Source organism: Tetrahymena thermophila (genome assembly GCF_000189635.1).
Source record: "Tetrahymena thermophila SB210 genomic scaffold scf_8254391, whole genome shotgun sequence".
NCBI classification, from domain to species: Eukaryota; Ciliophora; class Oligohymenophorea; order Hymenostomatida; family Tetrahymenidae; genus Tetrahymena; species Tetrahymena thermophila.
The window spans coordinates 166358-186731 of record NW_002476174.1 but is presented as its reverse complement, the minus strand read 5'-3'; the positions used below and the strand labels follow the sequence as shown (position 1 = coordinate 186731).

Here is a 20374-nt window from a genome sequence, read left to right as displayed (position 1 = left end):
TTGATTTGATAAACCTTGTTTTGTTTAAAGTTATTCTTTGTTTTTCTATTTAAAGGAACTAACTATTCCCTTAAAATTATATTACAATTTTACTAGCAAGTCATTTTACTTCTATTGATACAAATATAAAAAGTTAATTAATTTACATTAAATTTAGGACTTTCCTCCCCATCTGTATTATAATACAAGTAACATCAAATTTAGAAAGTATATGTAAACAAAAGAAAAATACAATGAATTTTAAATCAATTTAATGCGAATATATAATCCCTTTTCCAATATAGTTTTTGTTGCACAATAGCTATTATGCTTTTATTTTACATTGGTATTTTAACATCGCTTGTTAGAAATTTATTATTTGTTGTGATTTTTGTAAATGTAAGCAACTTTTAAAATAGTATTTATTATTCATCAACGAGATAAAGTTAAATTTTAAATTTTTCGATTAAATAATTGACACTTACATATTTAGGTCAAAGTCTATTACCATCATGAAATAATAAATTTATCTGATAAAAAATAAAGAGTTTGATTCTAACGTATCAATGTTCAACTGAAGATTATTAATTAATTAAATGACTTACTGCAAAATTAAATTTTAATCTTTTTTATATTTATTTTTAGTAAATGATAAATTAATGGAGCAAAAAATATAATTTATTTATTTATCTTTTTCTATTACTTGAAAATATTCTCAAAAATTTGCAATAATACTGTACCTAAATTTTTTGAAATTTTTACTGACAACACTGGACTCAATCTATTTGTTTACTGAAATATGTGTAATTAAATAATAATATTCTTTTAATTTTATTTTTAAGTTAGCTATAGCTTTGTGATCTCCATATTAAGTATTACATATTTGCTTTTACATACAAATAATATAAAGAAACTGTACATACAACATTATCCGCTCACCTTATTTCAATTTACTAAAAAAAAATTTTAGTAATATTAAAAGAAGATTATATTATTTAAATTTGATAATCTTATTTTTGAATTTATTAAATAGTAGTATAATACCAAAATATAATTATGTTTTGGTTTAAAATAATTTTATGTTTCATTTTTAACTTATTGCTAAATTATTTTCTTTTATTTTTTAACTTTCGTGCAACTTTAATCTACCACCCATACAATTAGTTACTTAGACATTTTTAATACTTTCGATGTGTATAGACTTATCATTTGTTCTTTTTAATTTAAAATTTATTCTTTGCTTAATATAAACATACCTTACATAATTTTATTTTTTTTTATGGATGTGGTATTTAAAATATATTCCTAAAAAAGTTAAGCGTATTTCTATTTTTATTTCACAAAAAAGTATATTTATTATTTAAATAAAGTTGAAATTTTTATATTATTTTAGACATATTTTTAAATTGAATGCTCATATTTAATTGTAATTTACAAGCAGTAAAAATAAAATTTAGAAATGGAATTAAATAGAAATAGCTCAAAAAATCAAGTTTATATTTTTTTTACCTTTTATGGTTTTATGGGAAAATAGTGATTTTAATAAATGCTAAAAATATGGAAACCCTCGAAATCTATCGTCTTACTTAAATTTTTGTGATAACTTCAATTATTAGCTTCAGTTTTTAGATTTACTTTTAGTTATCAATTTTTTTACTCATCATACCAAATTTTGCTTGTTACAGTTTAAACAGCTTTGGATGAGATATTATCAAAATAACTCAAGTTGTTTTAAGAAAAAAGTATAGTATGATACTCCATAACTACAGCTAATATATATAATATAGGATTTATTTAATAAATTTGCTTAAGATTTTTTCAAATCTTAATTTCTTTGTGAGACACAAAAAATGATGACGAGAAACTAAAACTTTATAATGTTTAGTGATTTAAATGATTCTTCAATAATAAATTCCTACAAATATTAAATTTTTTTCTAATTATTTTAACCATAATAAAAAAGATCATGATTTAAATATTTTGTTGTTTACATATTTTTTTTCACAATCATTCAAGGGAACAAATAAATTATTTGTTTATTTGAGATTAATAACTACTTTTTTAAATGTAATATTCACCAAAAGTAAAATAAAAAGCACTAAATAAAAATACAACGAACTAATCATTACTAATTAGCAGCCAGCGGGCATAATTATAATTGACGATTTTAATTTTAAATCCTAGCCGCTAGCTACTAAAGTTTTGAAATTCATTTTCAAGTGGTATCTGATATCGATGCTTACATAGAAAATAGAAAATTTTTTGAAGAGCAACACAATATATTTCTATAATTTGCAACTTATAAAATTCATCTGTCTTATTTAAAGTTACGGTGGTTCTAATAGCTTTCACTAGATTCTTTTTTTATTTATTTTATAGACCTAACAAACAGGCTAAAATAAATATTTTTACATAAAAGTAATGAAAATTTTAATAAATAATTTATTTGCCTTTATTCAATTAAGTAAATAATGCAAAATTTATCAAATAATTTCTCAATTCATGTATTATTTCTAAAAAAATATCTAATTTAATTAACAAAAATTTTCTTTACTCAAATATTTTAGAATCGATAATTTATTTATTTATATATTATCGATTCACTCCTTTTTTCTAAAATTGAATTCCTTATCTATTTTATGCATTCTATTTTTAAAAATATTTGAAAAAGTTAGCTTTTGATTCTTTATAAAACCTTTTTAAAAATAAAAAAAATTTCTATTTTGTTTGAGAAATTCCTTGAAATCAATCTAATTTATTCTTCTATCAAAAAGATTGTAAGATAATTTAATCAATATAAATTAAAAGCAACACTAATAATGTAGTTGTAACCATGAAATAAACTAAACTTCTATTGTCGAAGATATTTCCAAATTAATAGAGTCACTTTTATGATTTTTCCTAATTGAAAATTTACTTTCAAGCATTATAAATGGAGTATTTTTTAGTATTTAAAAGCATATTTACCAAAAATATACTTTGCAAAAACATAAAAAACAGCATAATAACAAAATAAATAAATGCCATTGCATAGTATCAAAAAAATTATTCAATAATTTTACTTTCTTGAATTATGCAAAACAAAATATCATAGAACTATTTTTAAAATTAGCTAAGGATTTATGAGAAAAAATTTTTAATTTGTTTCTAAAACTCGTGAAATGCAATTGAGTGTATAGTATTTCTTCTGTTATTAGATAAATACATACACAATTTAGTTACTTACTTAATTTTTTCTAATTTTGATGAATTCCAAATTTGAACGTAAGATTAGAAATAAGCATACGAAATTTAAGCATTCCATGAAAAATAAATAGATAAAAACAAACAAAAAAATAAATAAAAAATTTTCAAATATTTGTAATGAAAGATTTTAACATGACTTTTAAACTCTTTATTTTGAAATACTAAAGGGATATCAAAGATTCCCCATTCTAATTAGACCATAAAATAGATATTCACAAAATTAATTAACTGACATAACGGAATTATAAAAAAATGTTTATTTTCCAATTTCTTACATACAAAAGATTAAGTATTAATAAGATACTTAGATTTTTTAAATAAAATTAGCTGATAATTAATTATTCAGTCAGTTTATGTTTATGGGGTAACTTTGTTTGTATTAATATAATAAATATTAAAATTTGTATTTTTTTGGTAGAGTAATTTTTTTATGGATGGTTGGTTGGTTGCTTGATATTCTAAATTAAAAATGTTACACTCCTCATAAAAATAGAACTATAAGTATGACAAGATTCTATTCAAATTAATTTTAGAACTGAAAAAAATAAACACTGTAAATACCCTTTCGAATTTACTTCTAAATTTACTTTTATGTTATTTTCATACATCCATTTTCTATTTGCCTCACTTATTTTTAGTTTACTAAAAAATCTAAGTCTATTTTATCTTCCAATTTAAAATAATAATATGCAAGGAAAATTTTATTTAGCTAACATGTAGCTTACTATTACAAAAAAGCAGCAAAAGTCATTAATTTTTAGATAATTAATGATTTTGTTTAGTATCTACAAAACCACTAAATACTTAGATTACAACCTCTATTTTAATTATATATTTTTTAAGCTGATCCCAAAACAATTTAAATTTTTTGTAACCAAATCGTATGCTTAAATTTTGCTGATCTTTTAAAAATAAATATTTAAAATGTATTGATTATGGAAGTATTTGATCCCCCTAATTAAATATTTCTTAAGTAGAATAATATACTAAAATTATAGATATAATTTTTTTCTTTTTTTCGTATTTAAATACGTTTTATCGATGATTATTATCATATAAATTGAGATATTAATTTACATTCTTTTTCAAGAAATTAGTATTTTTAAGAGAATAGAGTGAATTTTTCCATTTTTGATAAAATTTATAATATTTAAGTTACTATCTAACTGAATTATATAAAAAAGTTAATAATTTAGTTTATTGCAACTTTAAATTTACAATTTTTATTTAATTAAAAATAGCTCTTTCTACTTTGAGTCTTTCGCCTCAAGTAACTTCTCAATTTAAAAGTATATTTTTAGTTTTATTTACACTAAATTAACAATAATCAAAGTCTAGACAATCTATTTAATGGAACGATTTTTTACTTCTAAATTTTTATTGACTGTGCACAATTTTAATTTAAGTCTATATATCTATTTATTCATTTTTCTTTTAATTGTATGTATTTCTAAAAATGTTTTTATAGACATAAATAATTTTTAAGAAAATACTTCTTCAAATTTAAATTGCTTATTTATTTATTTCAGACAAACAAACAAATAATTAAGATTTAAGTTTTTATTAATATTTTCTTATTTTATTCATTAGAACATTTTTTATAATTAATCAATAAAATATAACAAACTAAATTATTAAAACAATATTTGGTAGACTTCTGTTATATATTAAAATTTCCATTTAACTATTTTTAAAAAAACAAACAAAAAAATTTCAAAAATAATTTGATTTGATGAAATAAAATTAAAAATATAAATCTGAAATCAAAATCAGTATTTAATGGATGCTATTTATTATTATTTGTTCCTATTTAATTTTTATTTGAATTTATTTAATTTGTTTATTATTTTTTAATTATTTGATTTTATTGTTTATTTGAATTTTTTATTTATTTGTATATTTATTTATTTAATTTATTTTTATTTGATTTTATTTATTTAAATTTTATTTTTTTATTTTATTTAAGTGATCTAGCTCAGTTAACATTAGGTTCAATTGTTCTATCTATATTTTAAAAAATACTTTTTATATATCACAAGGGAGAGAATTTAAGCATTGTATGCTTCATTGCCTTAAAAATTCTAAAGGAGTAGACTTAAGGGACGACTTATGATTTAGGTGAGAAATTTTATTTATTTATTTGTTTATTTTTGGGTAGGTAATTTAAATTCTTATGCACTGCTAGCCCGTTATTTATCATTTCTCATTATATCATGGGATTAAAAAACTTTCCTTAGGATTAAAAAACTTATTTTTTGTTATATAGCCAAAAAATTGTAAAATGCTAAAAAAACGATGCGCTCCAATTACTACTCCTTTTTCTTTTAAGGTTTTGGTTTTTTTTCTTTTCTCTTGTTTTTCAAGAGATACCTAATTAATTTATATTTTATTATTTAATTATATAAGATCAGATAGCTGCATTCTTAGATTTTAATTATAAATTGATCATAAAATTTAAATAAAATAATTTATAAAATATAAAGTTCTTTCTTACATTTTTATTTCAAATTAATAATAAAAATGTAAAATATTTTTTTTTTTAATTTTTATTATTTAATTCATTCATTTTAATTTTTTTTTTAATTTGATAAGGAAAAAAAAAATATCTAACTGATTTGTATTGATTTAGATAATAAATTTAATTTTTAAATTTCAAAATTAGTAAGATATTTAAAGCTACAAGCAAATAAAGTAATTTTTTATCGCTGAGTGGAAGATCCCCAATTTTCTTCTCAGTAAGTTTTTTTAGCCAATAAAAAATGGTCCATTCCTGCCTATCCTGGTTAGAATTTTACTTGTACTTTATCTTGATGAAAATTTTGAAAGAGTTAAATATATGCATCGAGAGATTAATAGATCAACTTTTAAAAAATCTTGACATTCACAAAAGGAGATCAATTTAAATGATTAACGAAATAAAGTAGATATACTTGGATGAAGAATAACTTATTGAACCATAGAAGTATGATTCCATATTATTCAGTTTTTGGCCTGATGTTCTCTAGGTAATTTTGAGAGATTATTACCTTATTAAGGGATCAAAGGGATGCGCTTTGAGGGAATTTGAGGTTGTATCGCGGATTTACCAGTGGTTTCTACTTGCGGTTCAGTTTGCTTTATTCAAGTCAATGTCGAAATAAATTAGTTAAGTTATTTATAATGTTTTCAATTTGTAAAAAGATTTTTGGATGTGATTGAACTTCTCTTCTATGTGAAACAAGAAGCGCTTACAATTCTTCTTATGAATTTTTAGCTTCTTGGCAAATTATAAAAATTGATCTCAAAATAATGAAAGAGTGCGAAATCGTTAAAAAGGGAAAGTAAGCTCTTTCGTTTCAAATTGATCAAGAAATCAGCTACTTTTTTGTGATGTTAGGAGGATTTTCAGTTTTGAGAGTTTTAAGAAGATTTTTCTTTTATGGTATGCTTGTTATGCTTTCTTTTTGAGTTATTTTTTATTTTTGCTTTAGGTCTTTCATTTTTTACTATTTTTTTAGGTTACCAATTCGCTTTTTTAAGGATTTTTACAATTTCCATTTTCATTTTTCATTTTTTCTTATTTTCTTTCGTTTGTTATCAACATTTTTACTTTTAAACTGTTTTAACCCTTTTGATGTTTTGCTCCAACTTAAAGATGTTTTTTAAAACAAAAAATCTGCTTAAAAGTAAATAAATATACTATGCTTTCAGCGAAGTATACTGAATAGCATGTTAAACATATCATAAAAATGAGGAAAAAATATAAAAGAAAAGTAAAAATGGTATTAATCAAATGAAAGTAAAAGATGAAAAATAAAGAATAGAAAAATTATCTGAAAATAGAAACCAAAAAAATCCCAAAAAAACACACATGCATCTGTGAGTGCACACAGAAGTTGTAGATGTGAAGAATTGGAGTGCAGAGCAGGGTTTATGAGCACTTAAAATAAAATGGAAACCATGAAGATTTCTAGCCAGAAATAACTTCATTCTGAATGGATCAATCGTGTGAAAGTTGTTTTGCTTTACTTGCATCACTTTACGAGTGATGTTTAAGGAGTCCGCCAAAGTATTACTTCGTATGGGTATACTTATTTGCACCACATCCTGACTTTCACAAGTAGTTCAGACAGTTTTTTAAATAAGGAATATTATGGATACAGTACTATCCTCTTAAGTTAAAACCTTTTAGTCTAGCTTTCTTTTTAACCCTCGAAAAAAGAAAGTTAGATCTAAGTTTTTTAAATTAACTTAAACTGTTGATAGATACTTCATTCATAATAAATTAAAACCCAGGCAAGAAGTGGCGTTTGATTGTGTTACCATTTGTATTAGAATTACCTATACAAAAGGTATGCTCGGAGGCAGTCACTTAGTTTTTAAACCAATCCAAAAGAGAGCTCACATGGGAAGCTATTGAATAAATAGCTGTGACTCTCGCTGTTTTTTAAGCCAATTTTCTTATTGAAAACGGAGGCGGGCGAATATGTCACTATGGGTAAAATCCCACATGCTTAAATTAAGCACACATACAATTTTTATTTTGAAATATGACGAATTTTAATTTTTGAAATATGACGAATGAGGTTTACAAGTTTTTTAAAAAAATGAGGAAAAAAATTTTATTTTGTTGTCAAAATTTTTAAAAAAATAATAAAATGATATTTAACTAACTAAGATAATGCTAATGATAATTGCTGCTAATAAATTGCTAAATGATAAACTAAGATAATGCTATTGATAGATAGATGCTTCTAAGATGCTTGATGCTAATTAAATTTTATATTAACCCTCTTATCTTCCAATAAACATATGAAAAACATAAAAAAATAAAATAAATTAAAACATAAAAAATCAGATTTAAATTAATAAAAAATGGCCATAGCCAAAAATAAAATTAAAAAATACAAATAAACTTTACAAGAATATTAAAACAATTAAAATAAAATATAAAAGAAGCAAATAAAGTAAAAATAAATTACATCTAAAAAGACTATTAAGATAAATCAAATATAAATATACATTTTACATTTATTTTACATAATCCATTTATCTATCTATTCATTCATTTGCTGCATAATTTTTGTTGAAACATTTATCTTAATTAAAATCAATATCAAAAAATAATTTTGATGGTTTTAAATTTAAAGTTATTAGTTGATAAAATAATTTTAATTAAATAGTTTCACAATTTTTAAAAAATAATTAATGCTTATTAAATATACAACTTATCCAGGAGATCAATAATTAAAATATGAAACTTTAAATTAGAATTTTACTATTTCATTCATTTATTAATTTACTTATTCATTTGTATTTAAATTTCTATAAAATTAAATTCTCAAATCAAAAAATAACTTTAATGGTTTTAAATATGAATTTTTATTTTATGAACAAATAATTTAAATCAAATTTTTCTTTAAATAATTAAGATTAATTAGAGAAATGATGATTTTTACTGCAGCAACTTATACTAATAAAATGTATAAATTACATCAAACAAATAATACATGCAAAAACTCTTAAAATAAAAATTTACAAATTAAAAAATTATCATTGCTCCAATCTAGGTTTTTAAAAATTTTACTCTATTTCTTATAGTAAATTTATTGGGATAGATATGTTAATTACGTTTTAGTTTTATTTTTTGTATCCAAAAAATTCTTTCATTTCATTATATTCTATCTGTGATTTTTCTTTTTAAGTATTTTAGGTACTTGCTTATTAAATTTTCAAAGCAGCGAGTTTTTCTTCTAATTTTTCTATTTATTCTAAAAAAAAATTAAATGTAGATTTTATTTCGCTTAAATTTAAAAAATAAATACCTTTTTATTTCATCAAATTAGATATAGCGGCACTCTTATTAAATTTAGTGGCTTATAGCTCTTTTAATATATCCTCTTTTTGAAATCTGTTTCCATATACTTTTTAAATTTCCAACACAAGCTACTCAACATCTTCATTTTAATCTAATATTATATGAATTAATGTATTTTTTTATGCGCTTATAAACAAAAAATTAGCAAAAATAATTTATTGAGATTTACTTGGGACGCTATTTTATACTTATTGCTAATCTTTTTCTTTTTGTTCTTTTGTTTTTGGTGGAAGAGGTTTTTTTGCAGCACCTAATTTCATATTTACTTAATATTTATTTGTTACTAAAATTTAATGAAAAATATTATTTTTGATCAAATCTAATTAGAAAAATTAATAAAATTAAGTAAAAAATGTTTATCTATTTTCTTATTTTTTATTATAATAAATTCTTGGCTATTTATTTATATTTTATTTTGAAATTTGTTAAATTTTTTAATAACTCTAAATTCTACAACATTTTAAATAGATATTTTGCATCAAAATTTTTAAAGAATATTTAGAATCTCAAAGATATTTATAATTTAAAATTTTTTTTTCTGTTTATAAATGCTTAAATGTACAACAATTTTTAGTTAATAATTAATTAATATTTTTTATTAGTTTTTAAACAATTTTAGATATTTTCAAACATAAGAAAGCATTTTAAAAATAAAGCATAGATTTTAGCATAATTAATTCATTTAAGTAGATAGAAATGGAAGGGAAAAAACTTGCGATGGGAATATAATTATTAGAGCATTTGACTGCTATTTATCACAACATTTACAATGAAGAAGACAATGAGCATGTTACAGATTATGAAAATTTAAGTAGCAGATTTTCTAAGAAGTATGGATCATAACCTGAATTCTTTATCAGAGTACCAGGATTACTTTATTTATTTGGAGAAGATCCAGTATATGCTTAATATGATTAATGCAATATAGCTATAGAATAGGATATTGTTATCGCTTATAGCAAGAATAAATCCAACAAAGATATTATCGTCAATTCTCTTTCATCTACTTCTTTTCCTGAGAAAATTTTCAATTTTGAATCAAACTTCATAGATTAAGGTAGCATAATTTATTAATAGCAACTGATAATAAATTTTTTAAACAACTTATTTTTTAATTTAAAATTAGATGAATTGGGTAATGTTGCATTACTAGGTATTAAGAGTGCTATCGAGGATTAAAAACAAGAATCTCTTTGTGGTGTTAAATGTATGTTTAGCAATAAGATACCAGTTAAGTAGACTCTTCATAGTAAAAATGCCTTGGCTATTGGAATGTGTATTATGATGCTTCATGCAAATAAAATAAATATTGATTGCAAAACTGTTCTTAATAACTTTTAGAAATACAAAAAGGTAGTGAATGTGCCACCTAGCTTAAATGAATAATATTAAAAGATGATTCTTTTTGCCTAAAAAAATGAAGGCTATGTAGGAGATACTTCATAATCATTATAGATACCTAAAGGCTTTACATTTATTTTAGCAAATTCATTAACTCCAGAACCAAAAATGTTAGTGGCAGCTAAAAGAAAAAATAAAAGAATATGTGAGCAAAGATTAGCTGTTCATATTATGTTAAGTAATATGGAAATACAAAACAGAGAAGGATACTCCACTCTTTTAGATATACAGAAGCTACTTGATTTTAAAGTAGAAGATATGCCTTCTTATATTCACAAATACATAGAAAATAAAGCATTTAAGAAAGAAGAAATAGAAGCAATAATTGGTACTGATATGATAAATATTATGCAAGATATTCCCTACTCTAATTAAGTTATAGAAGGCAATACAGAATTCTTCCCCTACAAGTAAAATTAATTTATTAATATTTAATTCTAAAATTGAATATATTTTAAATAAATTTAAATAAAAAAAAATAAATAGGAGAGCTATTCATATTGTAAACGAAGCCATAAAAGCTCAAAAAATGAAATAAATTTGTAGTGATTAGAGTTTAAATGATTAACAAAAATGGGAACAGATTTTCTAACTGTTCAATGAGAGCTAATAAAGTATTATTGAGAATTTAGAAGCACAATCTGAAGAATGTTCAAAATTGATTAAATTAATGAAGGAATTAGGGTGTAAATCAACAAAAGTAATAGGTGATGGCTGGGGAGGTTCTGTGATTGGCATAGTAGAAGAATCAAAGGCAGATAAAATAATAGAGTTTATCATGGATGGATACTATTCAAATAAAGACAATAAGCTAATGGTATCAGATGATTTAAACAATTACGTATTCAAATCATTGCCTAGCAGAGGTGCTTGTATTTTAAACCCAGAATATGAAATATGGTTTTGAAAAAAATAATAAATATTTATGAAATATTTGTTTGTTATTTATCTATTTTATATTTTTTTTTACTTACTTTCAATGTAATTCATAAGTTTTAATCATATTTTACATAATCAGTAAGAGTTTTTACCTCTAAACAATTTTGATGATTTCCGAGTTTTTTCTAACTTTTCTTGATTTTTCTGAAAAGAAATTTAATAAAATGAAATCAGAAATTCAGAAAAAATAGAGCAAGAAATAAATAGCTAACAAAAATATTTACAAGCGTATTTATATATATATATCTTTAATGAATTAATTAGTTTGATTCTATCTTTAGCAAATAAATTTATTTATGCAATAATACCTTTAAATCAAAAGGTGATAGATAAGTATCAAATATCTCTAATTAAACATCAAGAATTAATTGATTAATTAATTAATTGCTTTAATTAAAATTCTCAATACTTTTAATTAATTTCTAATTAAACTAACAAGAAAAAAAAATAGTTAGCAAAATGTTTTTAGCCAGAAAATTTACTAGCTTTGCTTCAAAAAGCTTGTTCAATAAACAAAATCTACTTTAGAGTAGCTTGAAATATAGCTTTTCTAGCTTCAAAGGGAATAAGCACAATGAGAGGATAAATGAACTTGTAATTTTTTTAACGTTTAATTTTTGGAAAGAAAGTTGCTCAGGCACAATATAAATTTATTAGCAAAGAATGATCGGTTGATAAAAAGAAAAAAAAGAGGGGGAAACTAAAAAGAAAAAAGAGAAAGAATTATCAACCAATATAATAGCGATATTTAGCAATGATACAAATACATTTAAAATAGAATAAGCAGCAATTGCACCTAAAATCCAGCTCAAAAAAATTGTCACAAAGAGAGAGAATGAGAATACAGGAGGAGAAGTAGAATAAGACAAATACATAAGTTATCTAAAGAGAGCTTAAGAATGACAGTATTTAGATTCCTTTAAAAGCAATTGCATATTATTTTTCCCCAACAAACTTGTAAATAAATTTTTTAGATTTTAAAGATTATTCTAAAATTATCAACTCGTACTTTATACATTAAAAAACACTATTTTATTAATACTAGATAGCCTACATTTTATGCTGAATTGATTAGATCGTGCATTGATTCACTAAATCACGTTGCCTTATTTTGCATGAATTAGTAAATAATTAATTTATTACCTTAAACATACACAGTTGAATTCAAAATTTTACTTAAAACAGCATTAAAATGGGTCCAAATGAAAAATATCCTTATGGAATTGAGAAATTGAAAAACGTAGCTGTCCTAATTCCTTCCATGTTGTTCGTTTATTTTGGTACTGAAATGCTTGTAGAATGCGCAGCAGCTTTTGTAGATTCAAGCGAGGTGTCTTCATCCCACTTTTCTTTAATACCTACACTAGTAAAATTTTTGCATTTTATAATTTTGCAAAATTCCTTTCAAGGAGATTTAAGGAGATTTGAAGTTAAAGGCCAATAAAAACCAAAATTTTATTAATTTTTAATTAATTATATAAGCTTTACACTGTGAGTATGGGAGTGGAAATGAATGTAATATATAACAACATTAAAGATGCTTTAAAACTAGAAGGAGAAGAAGCCAATCAACAAAAAGCTACAATCTTAGAAATATTTAAAAAATTAGTGAATAAAAAGGATCCTCTGCTTTAAGCTATATTATATGAAAATGCCATTACTTTTCTTTCAACTTCTGTTCCTATGATATGTTCAAGTATATATTTATTAACATTATTGTTAAAGTATTTGATATTTTATAATATAAAATAGTTGCCAATATGGTATATCCCTCAAAAGTAATCGAAGTACTTGGAAGCACTATTATTAGTTCAATATCAATGTATTTTCTATCTATCTACTTAAATTATTGTTTTGGTATTTTAGCATATATTAAATAAAAAAGATATTTGGGAATCCACTTATTTAAGACAAACATATAATAATTAATTGGTGAGCAAAAAATTGATGAAGAGAGTTTAAAAACAATTATCTAAATTGTAAGATCAAATAGCTTGGTTAAAGATATATCAGAAATTAAGGCAGTCAAATACGTAAATTTATTTGATATTATTCAATAATTATTTTTAGTGATATTTATCATTTTTATTTATTAATTCTAGGGATCTGAGAAATTTAGACTTTCAGCTAAGATAGAGTTTGATATGACAGTATATTTTTTTACTCTTTTTAATAATTTTCATATAATAATAATTATTTTTAAAAAATATTATAGAAATTATCAGATAAAGTAGCTAACAGTATCTTGTAGAATTTATAGAAAACTATATATAGCAACAACTATTCTTTTGAACAGAGACAGGAGAGCTTGACAAAAAATGCTGCAAGTAAAGTGGTGCAGGAAATTTAAGATTAGATCAATAACATTTAAGAAGCAATTTAAAATGTGTACCCTAATTGTGAGCATATAGATCTTGAAATATCTCATCAAGAACAAGAAGCATATATTCCTACTACTGTTGAAGAAAAGTTGAATTAATATAATATTAACAAAGATAATAAAAATGATCCAGAACTTTAAGAATTCGAAAAATTTGTATTTTAAACTGCAGACAGATACTTAAAAAAGTTTCAAAATTCTAAGCTTTAGCAAACCGCTGCAGATGCTTCTTAAGAATATTTTTAAAACTCACAGTTTTTAACTAATCAATTTGAAGAAGACTTGTTACTTGAATATAAATTATTTGTAGATGATTAAAGAGTAGAAGTTCTTTCAGATTCTGTTATAAATACAGATGAAAAAAGATCTATATGAAAAGTGCTTATTTACTTACTTATTATAATTTTAAGATTTTAGTATTGCTTTTATATTAAATTATAATTTATTTTTTAATAATAATTAAATAATATAAAAAATTTAGTGCAACATTTTTAAAAATTAAATTAAAATATCAATTTTATTTTATTTTATCACTTTTATTTTTTAGTAATACTTTAAGTAGTAATTTCAAAATTGAGAGGCAAAAATAATTGATTCATTAATTCATACAAACAATAAGTGAAAGAATAATTACTAAAAGAGTGAATGAATAACAATTAAATTATTTGTAAAAATAATAATTAAATAAATAAATAAATGCATTTTTATCTGATTCCCAATTAAAAAACATAAATAATAATAATCTTTAATGTGTGAGCATATAATAAATAAAAACTATTTATTCAAATAAAAGAATTTTTAGGAGAGTAATAAAAAAATTTTATGGATTAAAAATAAGATAAAAAATTAACAAAAAAAAGAGAATCTATAAATTCACTAAAATATTAAAAAGTAAAGTAATTTACTTCAAAATTCAAAAATATAGAATTATCACATTTGAATATTTGGTTCGAACTTCTATTGAACAGTATATTTATAATGTTATTTGCTTATTTACTATTTCTCTGTTCTTAATTTAATTATTTGTTATTATTTTTGTAAATTAAAACATAAGAAGAAGATCTGATCAGAAAAGAAATCAAAATATAATTCAATGAAACAGAATAGTTTTAAAAGGGTAGGAGATTATATTATAGATACAACTAATCCATTAGGTAGTGGTAATTACGGAAGTGTTTACAGAGGCAGTTTATATTCTGATGATAGAAATATCATCAAACGATAAATGAACACTATATACGCTATTAAGGAAACCCCTCTCTTAAGCAATAATGCTGCTGATTTAAGTCCAAAAAAAAAGATAGCAATAAAAGAAATAAACAATTTAAAATAGCTGAATCACCCACACATTATTAAATTTATAGATGCTAAATAAACTGATAAAAATATTTATTTGGTTATGGAATATTGCAATGGTGGAACTCTTGAAAAGCTGATTAAAGATAAGAAACCAAATGAAAAGGAATGCCTTTATTATTTTTCTCAAATAATAAGTGCATTTAAGTATCTTATTTAAGAAGTCAATATGATTCACAGAGATGTGAAACCAGAAAATATCTTGATTCACAATGACATGATTAAGTTAGCTGGTTTTGGTTTCTCAAAGAAAGTTATGAATGATGAATTATAATTTAACACTATTGCAGTTTCTCCTATGTTTTCAGCACCTTAAATTTTAAGAGGTAATACAAATTTATTGTAGTTATTAATCGTAAAAGATAGAAAATATCCAAGATTAATTGGAGAAAACACGAAATTACTCAAAATTCTAATTTGTTTTAAAGCTTTGCATATTTTAACATCTTGTTTGTATATTTAAATTTTATTTATTTAAGTTTAATTTAATGAAAAAGCTCAAAAATATACATCGAAAGCAGAAATTTGGAGTTTAGGTGTAACTTTGTACTTCATGCTTTGCTATGAAAGTGAGAAGGATAAACATTGCTACCCTTGGTAAGCTAATAGTTAAGTGTAGCTCAATTAAGAAATAAAAGAAACAAAAGAAATTTAATTTCCAGAAAGCAAAAACCTTAGTTAAAAAGTTAAGGACCTCATACGTAAAATGCTTTAGGTAGAAGAAGAAGATAGATTAAATTGGGAAGAGCTTTTCGATCATGAATTATTTAAATATGAAATCTACAATGGGCCTAATCTCTAAGATAGTAAAAAATATTAACCTATTCTTGAAATTGGAGCAAATGAAGAAGACTGCCCAGATATGACTCATATCTTGAATAAAAATTAATCCAATAAAGTAGATATTGACCGTATAGAAAAATTCATCTTAATGTAAATAGATCTTGCTTTCTTCTTATATAAAACAGCAAGTCTCTTTAGAGAAATAAAACAATCGGTTTTACCACTCTTCTTGGATGACTAAGAAATAATAAATAAGCTGTTGTATGTTCTTTGTAGTAAAAGTAGCTCTATATTCAATCGTTTAAAGTTGATGTTAGAGCAAGGTATAAAAAATTAGTACAACAGTATTTTATAGTAAGAGTGGGAAATATTCAAATAGAATACTGAAAAATACGAATTCTATAAAAATAATGTAGATAAAAACTTCTAAATCTCTTTAACTAACTTAGAAAACACTTATAAAAGTTGCAAAGCTACGTCACCCAAAGATGACCGTATAGTCAATTCTATGGATATAAATTATTAGCTCGAAGTAGAGGCTGTTGAAAAGGCAATTCGTTGTCTTTATCTTGGATTAGAGCCAATTAACTAAAAAATAAACAACCCATAATCCTCTGCATTGTCTGAAGATGAGTATAAGCTACTCTTTGTTTTAGATGATTTATTTATGATATATGCATTCGATTACTCCTTCAATTAAAAAGATAACTCAAAATCTAGAAATATCGAAAAGCTCTATTACATCCGTAAATTGGTCCCACCAAAAACTTTATTTGTAAGAATTGTTAATGCCTTCAAGTACAACTTCTAGAATTTAAATGCTTGCCATTGAGAATAAAAATTTATTTTAAATAACCAAAATAAAAATAGCTAACTAAGTAGATATTTTTTATTAATATTTTATTATTTTTTACTTCTAAATATAAAAATATTATTTTTAAGTAAAGTCAATAAAATAAAAGTTTGTTTTAAGTATTATTATCATTTTTTAATTTCGTAATTAATTTAATATTTTAATAATATAAATATTTTGTAAATTATTCTATATATTAACTCTATTATTAATTCATTTAAACTAATATTTCAATACAAAACAACATGAGATAAAAAAATATTTTCATAATTTGCTATTTAATTATTTGTTTATTTACTATCGCTCTGTTCTTAATTTAATTATTTGTTATTATTTTTGTAAATTAAAAAATAAGAAGAGGATCATATCAGAAAAGAAATCAAAATATAATTAAATGAAACAAAATTGTTTTAAAAGGGTAGGAGATTACATTATAGATACAATTAATCCATTAGGTAGTGGTAATTATGGAAGTGTTTATAGAGGTAGTTTATATTCGGATGATAGAAATATCATCAATGGATAAATGAACACTATATATGCTATTAAGGAAACCCCTCTCTTAAGCAATAATGCTGCTGATTTAAGTTCAAAAAAAAAGATAGCAATTAAAGAAATAAACAATTTAAAATAGCTGAATCACCCACACATTATTAAATTTATAGATGCTAAATAAACTGATAAAAATATTTACTTGATTATGGAATTTTGTAATGGTGGAACTCTTGAAAAGCTGATTAAAGAAAAGAAACCAAATGAAAAGGAATGCCTTTATTATTTTTCTCAAATAGTAAGCGCATTTAAGTATCTTATTTAAGAAGCCAATATGCTTCACAGAGATGTAAAACCAGAAAATATCTTGATTCACAATGACATGATTAAGTTAGCTGATTTTGGTTTCTCAAAGGAAGTTATGAATGACGAATACTAATTTAACACTATTGCAGGTTCTCCTATGTTTTCAGCACCTTAAATTTTAAGATGTAATACAAATTCATTGCAGTTATTAATTGTAAAAAGTTGAAAAGCTCAAACATTAGTTGGAGAAAGCATAGAATTACTCAAAATACTAATTCGCTTTGAAGCTTTGCATATTTTTACACCTAGTTTGTGTATTTAAATTTTATTTATTTAAGTTTTTTTAATGAAAAAGCTCAAAAATATACATCAAAAGCAGAAATTTGGAGTTTAGGTGTAACTTTGTACTTCATGCTTTGCTACGAAAATGAGAAGGATAAATAATGCTACCCTTGGTAAGCTAATAGTTAAGTGAAGCTCCTATAAGAAATAGAAAAAAAGAAAGAAATTTAATTTCCAGAAAGCAAAAACCTTAGTTAAAAAGTTAAGGACCTCATACGTAAAATGCTTTAGGTAGACGAAGAAGATAGATTAAATTGGGAAGAGCTTTTTGGTCATGAATTGTTTAAATATGAAATTTATAATGAGCCTAATATCAAAGAGAGTAAAAAGTATGAACCTATTCTTGAAATTGGAGCAAATGAAGAAGACTGCCCAGATATGACTCATATCTTGAATAAAAATTAATCCAATAAAGTAGCTATTGAGCGTATAGAAAAATTCATAATATGGTAAACAAATCTCGCTTTCTTCTTATTTAAAACAGCAAAGCTCTTTAGAGAAATAAAACAATCAGTTTTGCCCCTATTCTTTGATGACTAAGAAATAATAAATAAGCTGATGTATGTCCTGTGTCGTAAAAGTAGCTCTATATTTAATCGTTTAAAGTTGATGTTTGAGTAAGGTATAAAAAATTAGTACAATCGTATTTCATAGCAAGAGTGGGAAATATTCAAATAGAATACTGAAAAATATGAAATCTAAAAAAAGAAAGTAGATAACAACTTCCAAACCTATAAAACTAACTTAGAAAACTCTTACTAAAGTTGCAAAGCTACATCACCCAAAGATGACCGCATAGTCAATTCTTTGGATATACATTATTAGCTCGAAATAGAGGTTATCGAAAAGGCTATTCGTCATCTTTACCTTGGATTAGAGCCAATTAACTAAAAAATAAGCAGCCCATAATCCTCTGTATTGTCTGAAGATGAGTAGAAGCTACTCTTTGTTTTAGATGATTTATTTATGATATATGCATTTGAATACTCCTTCAATTAAAAAGATAACTCAAAATCTAGAAATATCGAAAAGCTCTATTACATCCGTAAATTGGTCCCAGCAAAAACTTTATTTGTAAGAATTGTTAATGCCTTCAAGTACAACTTCTAGAATTTAAATACTCGCCATTGAAAAAAAAAATTAATTTTATATATTACCAAAATAAAAATAGTTAAGTAGATATTTTTTATAAATATGTTAATAATGTTTTACTTCATAATATAAAAATGTAATGTTTGTTTAAGTAAAGTCAATCAAATAAAAGTTGTAAGTATTATTATCATTTTTAATTTCCCTAATTAATTTAATATTTTAATTTTATAAATATTTGGTAAATCTTTCTATATATCAACTCTAATATTAATTTATTTAAACTAATATTTCAATACAAAACAACAATAGATAAATATATATATTTATATATAGAATCTTTGCAATAAAACTAATAAATATTTAACTCTAATATTAATTCATTTAAACTATATTTCAATACAAAACAATAAGAGATAAAAATAAATATTTTTAATTTGTTAATTAATTAATATTTTATTAAAAATATTAATTTATTTTAATGCTCATAAACTTCATTTATCATAAATTAAACATTTATTTAAATATAGAATATCTTTATCATAAAACTAATTCATATTTTTTAAAATAATTTATTAATTGATTTAAAAAATTAAATGCTATAAAAAATAATAAAAATATTTCTGCTAGATCAGAATAATATATAAATCTTTTTTGCTTTTTAATTATTTTAAAGTATTATTGAGTATTATTGTAAATCAAATAAAATTAAATGTATTTATTTGAAAAAAATTTCATTATTTTTATTGAAAATTTTGGTAATCTAAAAAATTTTTTTGATTAAATATTTTTATCTGTTTAAAAATCAAATTAATCCAATATTGAGTAAAAACATTATTTATTAATTTACACCTTTTTGTAAAAGTCTTATTTTTGTTTTAATATTTCGTTAACAAAATAGATTTTACTGGGTAATAAAAATAAATTCATTAAGTTTAATGTTTAATAGTTATCTGTAAATTTTCTATTTGCTTCATACAAATTAATAGGAATTTTATTTATATTAATAAATTTGCAAATTAAATAGTGGCAAGTTTAGGAATATTCTAATCGAAAAAAGACATTTTATTATGACAAATGAACAAAGCTCTTTTGTTTATGTAAGAATTTATCTGATAAAGATACCTGTTTTAAAGAAAATAATTTGGTTAAAATATTCTCAATTTTTTTTTGGGACTTTTGAATAAATAGATAATTAAAAAGATATTTCGCATTTATTTTATGATCAGATTTAGAGGTGGTGGTGTTTATGTATGTATGTTTGATGAATTGATTTTTTATTAAAAGATATTTTGTTTCTCCTTTAATATTATGGATATTTCTTAGGACATAAAAACTATCAAAAATGAAT

General features: G+C 22.5%; 5 protein-coding genes across 5 annotated transcripts; 3 read left to right on the top strand and 2 right to left on the bottom strand. All coding sequences in view use genetic code 6, as the record gives it.

Moving 5' to 3' along the window:
* Window positions 1-7475: 7475 nt before the first annotated feature.
* On the bottom strand, window positions 7476-8087 carry TTHERM_000703757 (transmembrane protein, putative; the record flags this gene model as incomplete). Its single annotated transcript, XM_012800060.1, has 1 exon — window positions 7476-8087. One exon carries the CDS (start codon window positions 8085-8087, stop codon window positions 7476-7478), a length of 612 nt encoding a protein of 203 aa, XP_012655514.1.
* Window positions 8088-8757: 670 nt separating this feature from the next.
* Window positions 8758-9573, bottom strand: TTHERM_00703710 (hypothetical protein; the record flags this gene model as incomplete). Its single annotated transcript, XM_001032042.3, has 3 exons — window positions 9252-9573; window positions 9030-9173; window positions 8758-8975 (listed from the first exon to the last, which is right to left on the bottom strand). Exons 1-3 carry the CDS (start codon window positions 9559-9561, stop codon window positions 8758-8760), a joined length of 672 nt encoding a protein of 223 aa, XP_001032042.2. The 5' UTR covers window positions 9562-9573.
* A 205-nt stretch (window positions 9574-9778) lies between these two features.
* TTHERM_00703700 (galactokinase) lies at window positions 9779-11390 on the top strand (the record flags this gene model as incomplete). The annotated part of the gene is made up of 3 exons (XM_001032041.3): window positions 9779-10139; window positions 10209-10893; window positions 10970-11390. 3 exons carry the CDS (start codon window positions 9779-9781, stop codon window positions 11388-11390), a joined length of 1467 nt encoding a protein of 488 aa, XP_001032041.2.
* A 491-nt stretch (window positions 11391-11881) lies between these two features.
* On the top strand, window positions 11882-14177 carry TTHERM_00703690 (cation efflux family protein; the record flags this gene model as incomplete). The annotated part of the gene is made up of 9 exons (XM_001032040.4): window positions 11882-12016; window positions 12201-12379; window positions 12468-12545; window positions 12608-12788; window positions 12905-13118; window positions 13175-13244; window positions 13308-13455; window positions 13525-13572; window positions 13638-14177. 9 exons carry the CDS (start codon window positions 11882-11884, stop codon window positions 14175-14177), a joined length of 1593 nt encoding a protein of 530 aa, XP_001032040.3.
* Window positions 14178-14895: 718 nt separating this feature from the next.
* Window positions 14896-19065, top strand: TTHERM_00703680 (Serine/Threonine kinase domain protein; the record flags this gene model as incomplete). The annotated part of the gene is made up of 4 exons (XM_001032039.2): window positions 14896-15484; window positions 15656-16739; window positions 17212-17777; window positions 17948-19065. The coding sequence occupies 4 exons, from the start codon at window positions 14896-14898 to the stop codon at window positions 19063-19065; spliced, it is 3357 nt and encodes a 1118-aa protein (XP_001032039.2).
* Window positions 19066-20374: the final 1309 nt, after the last annotated feature.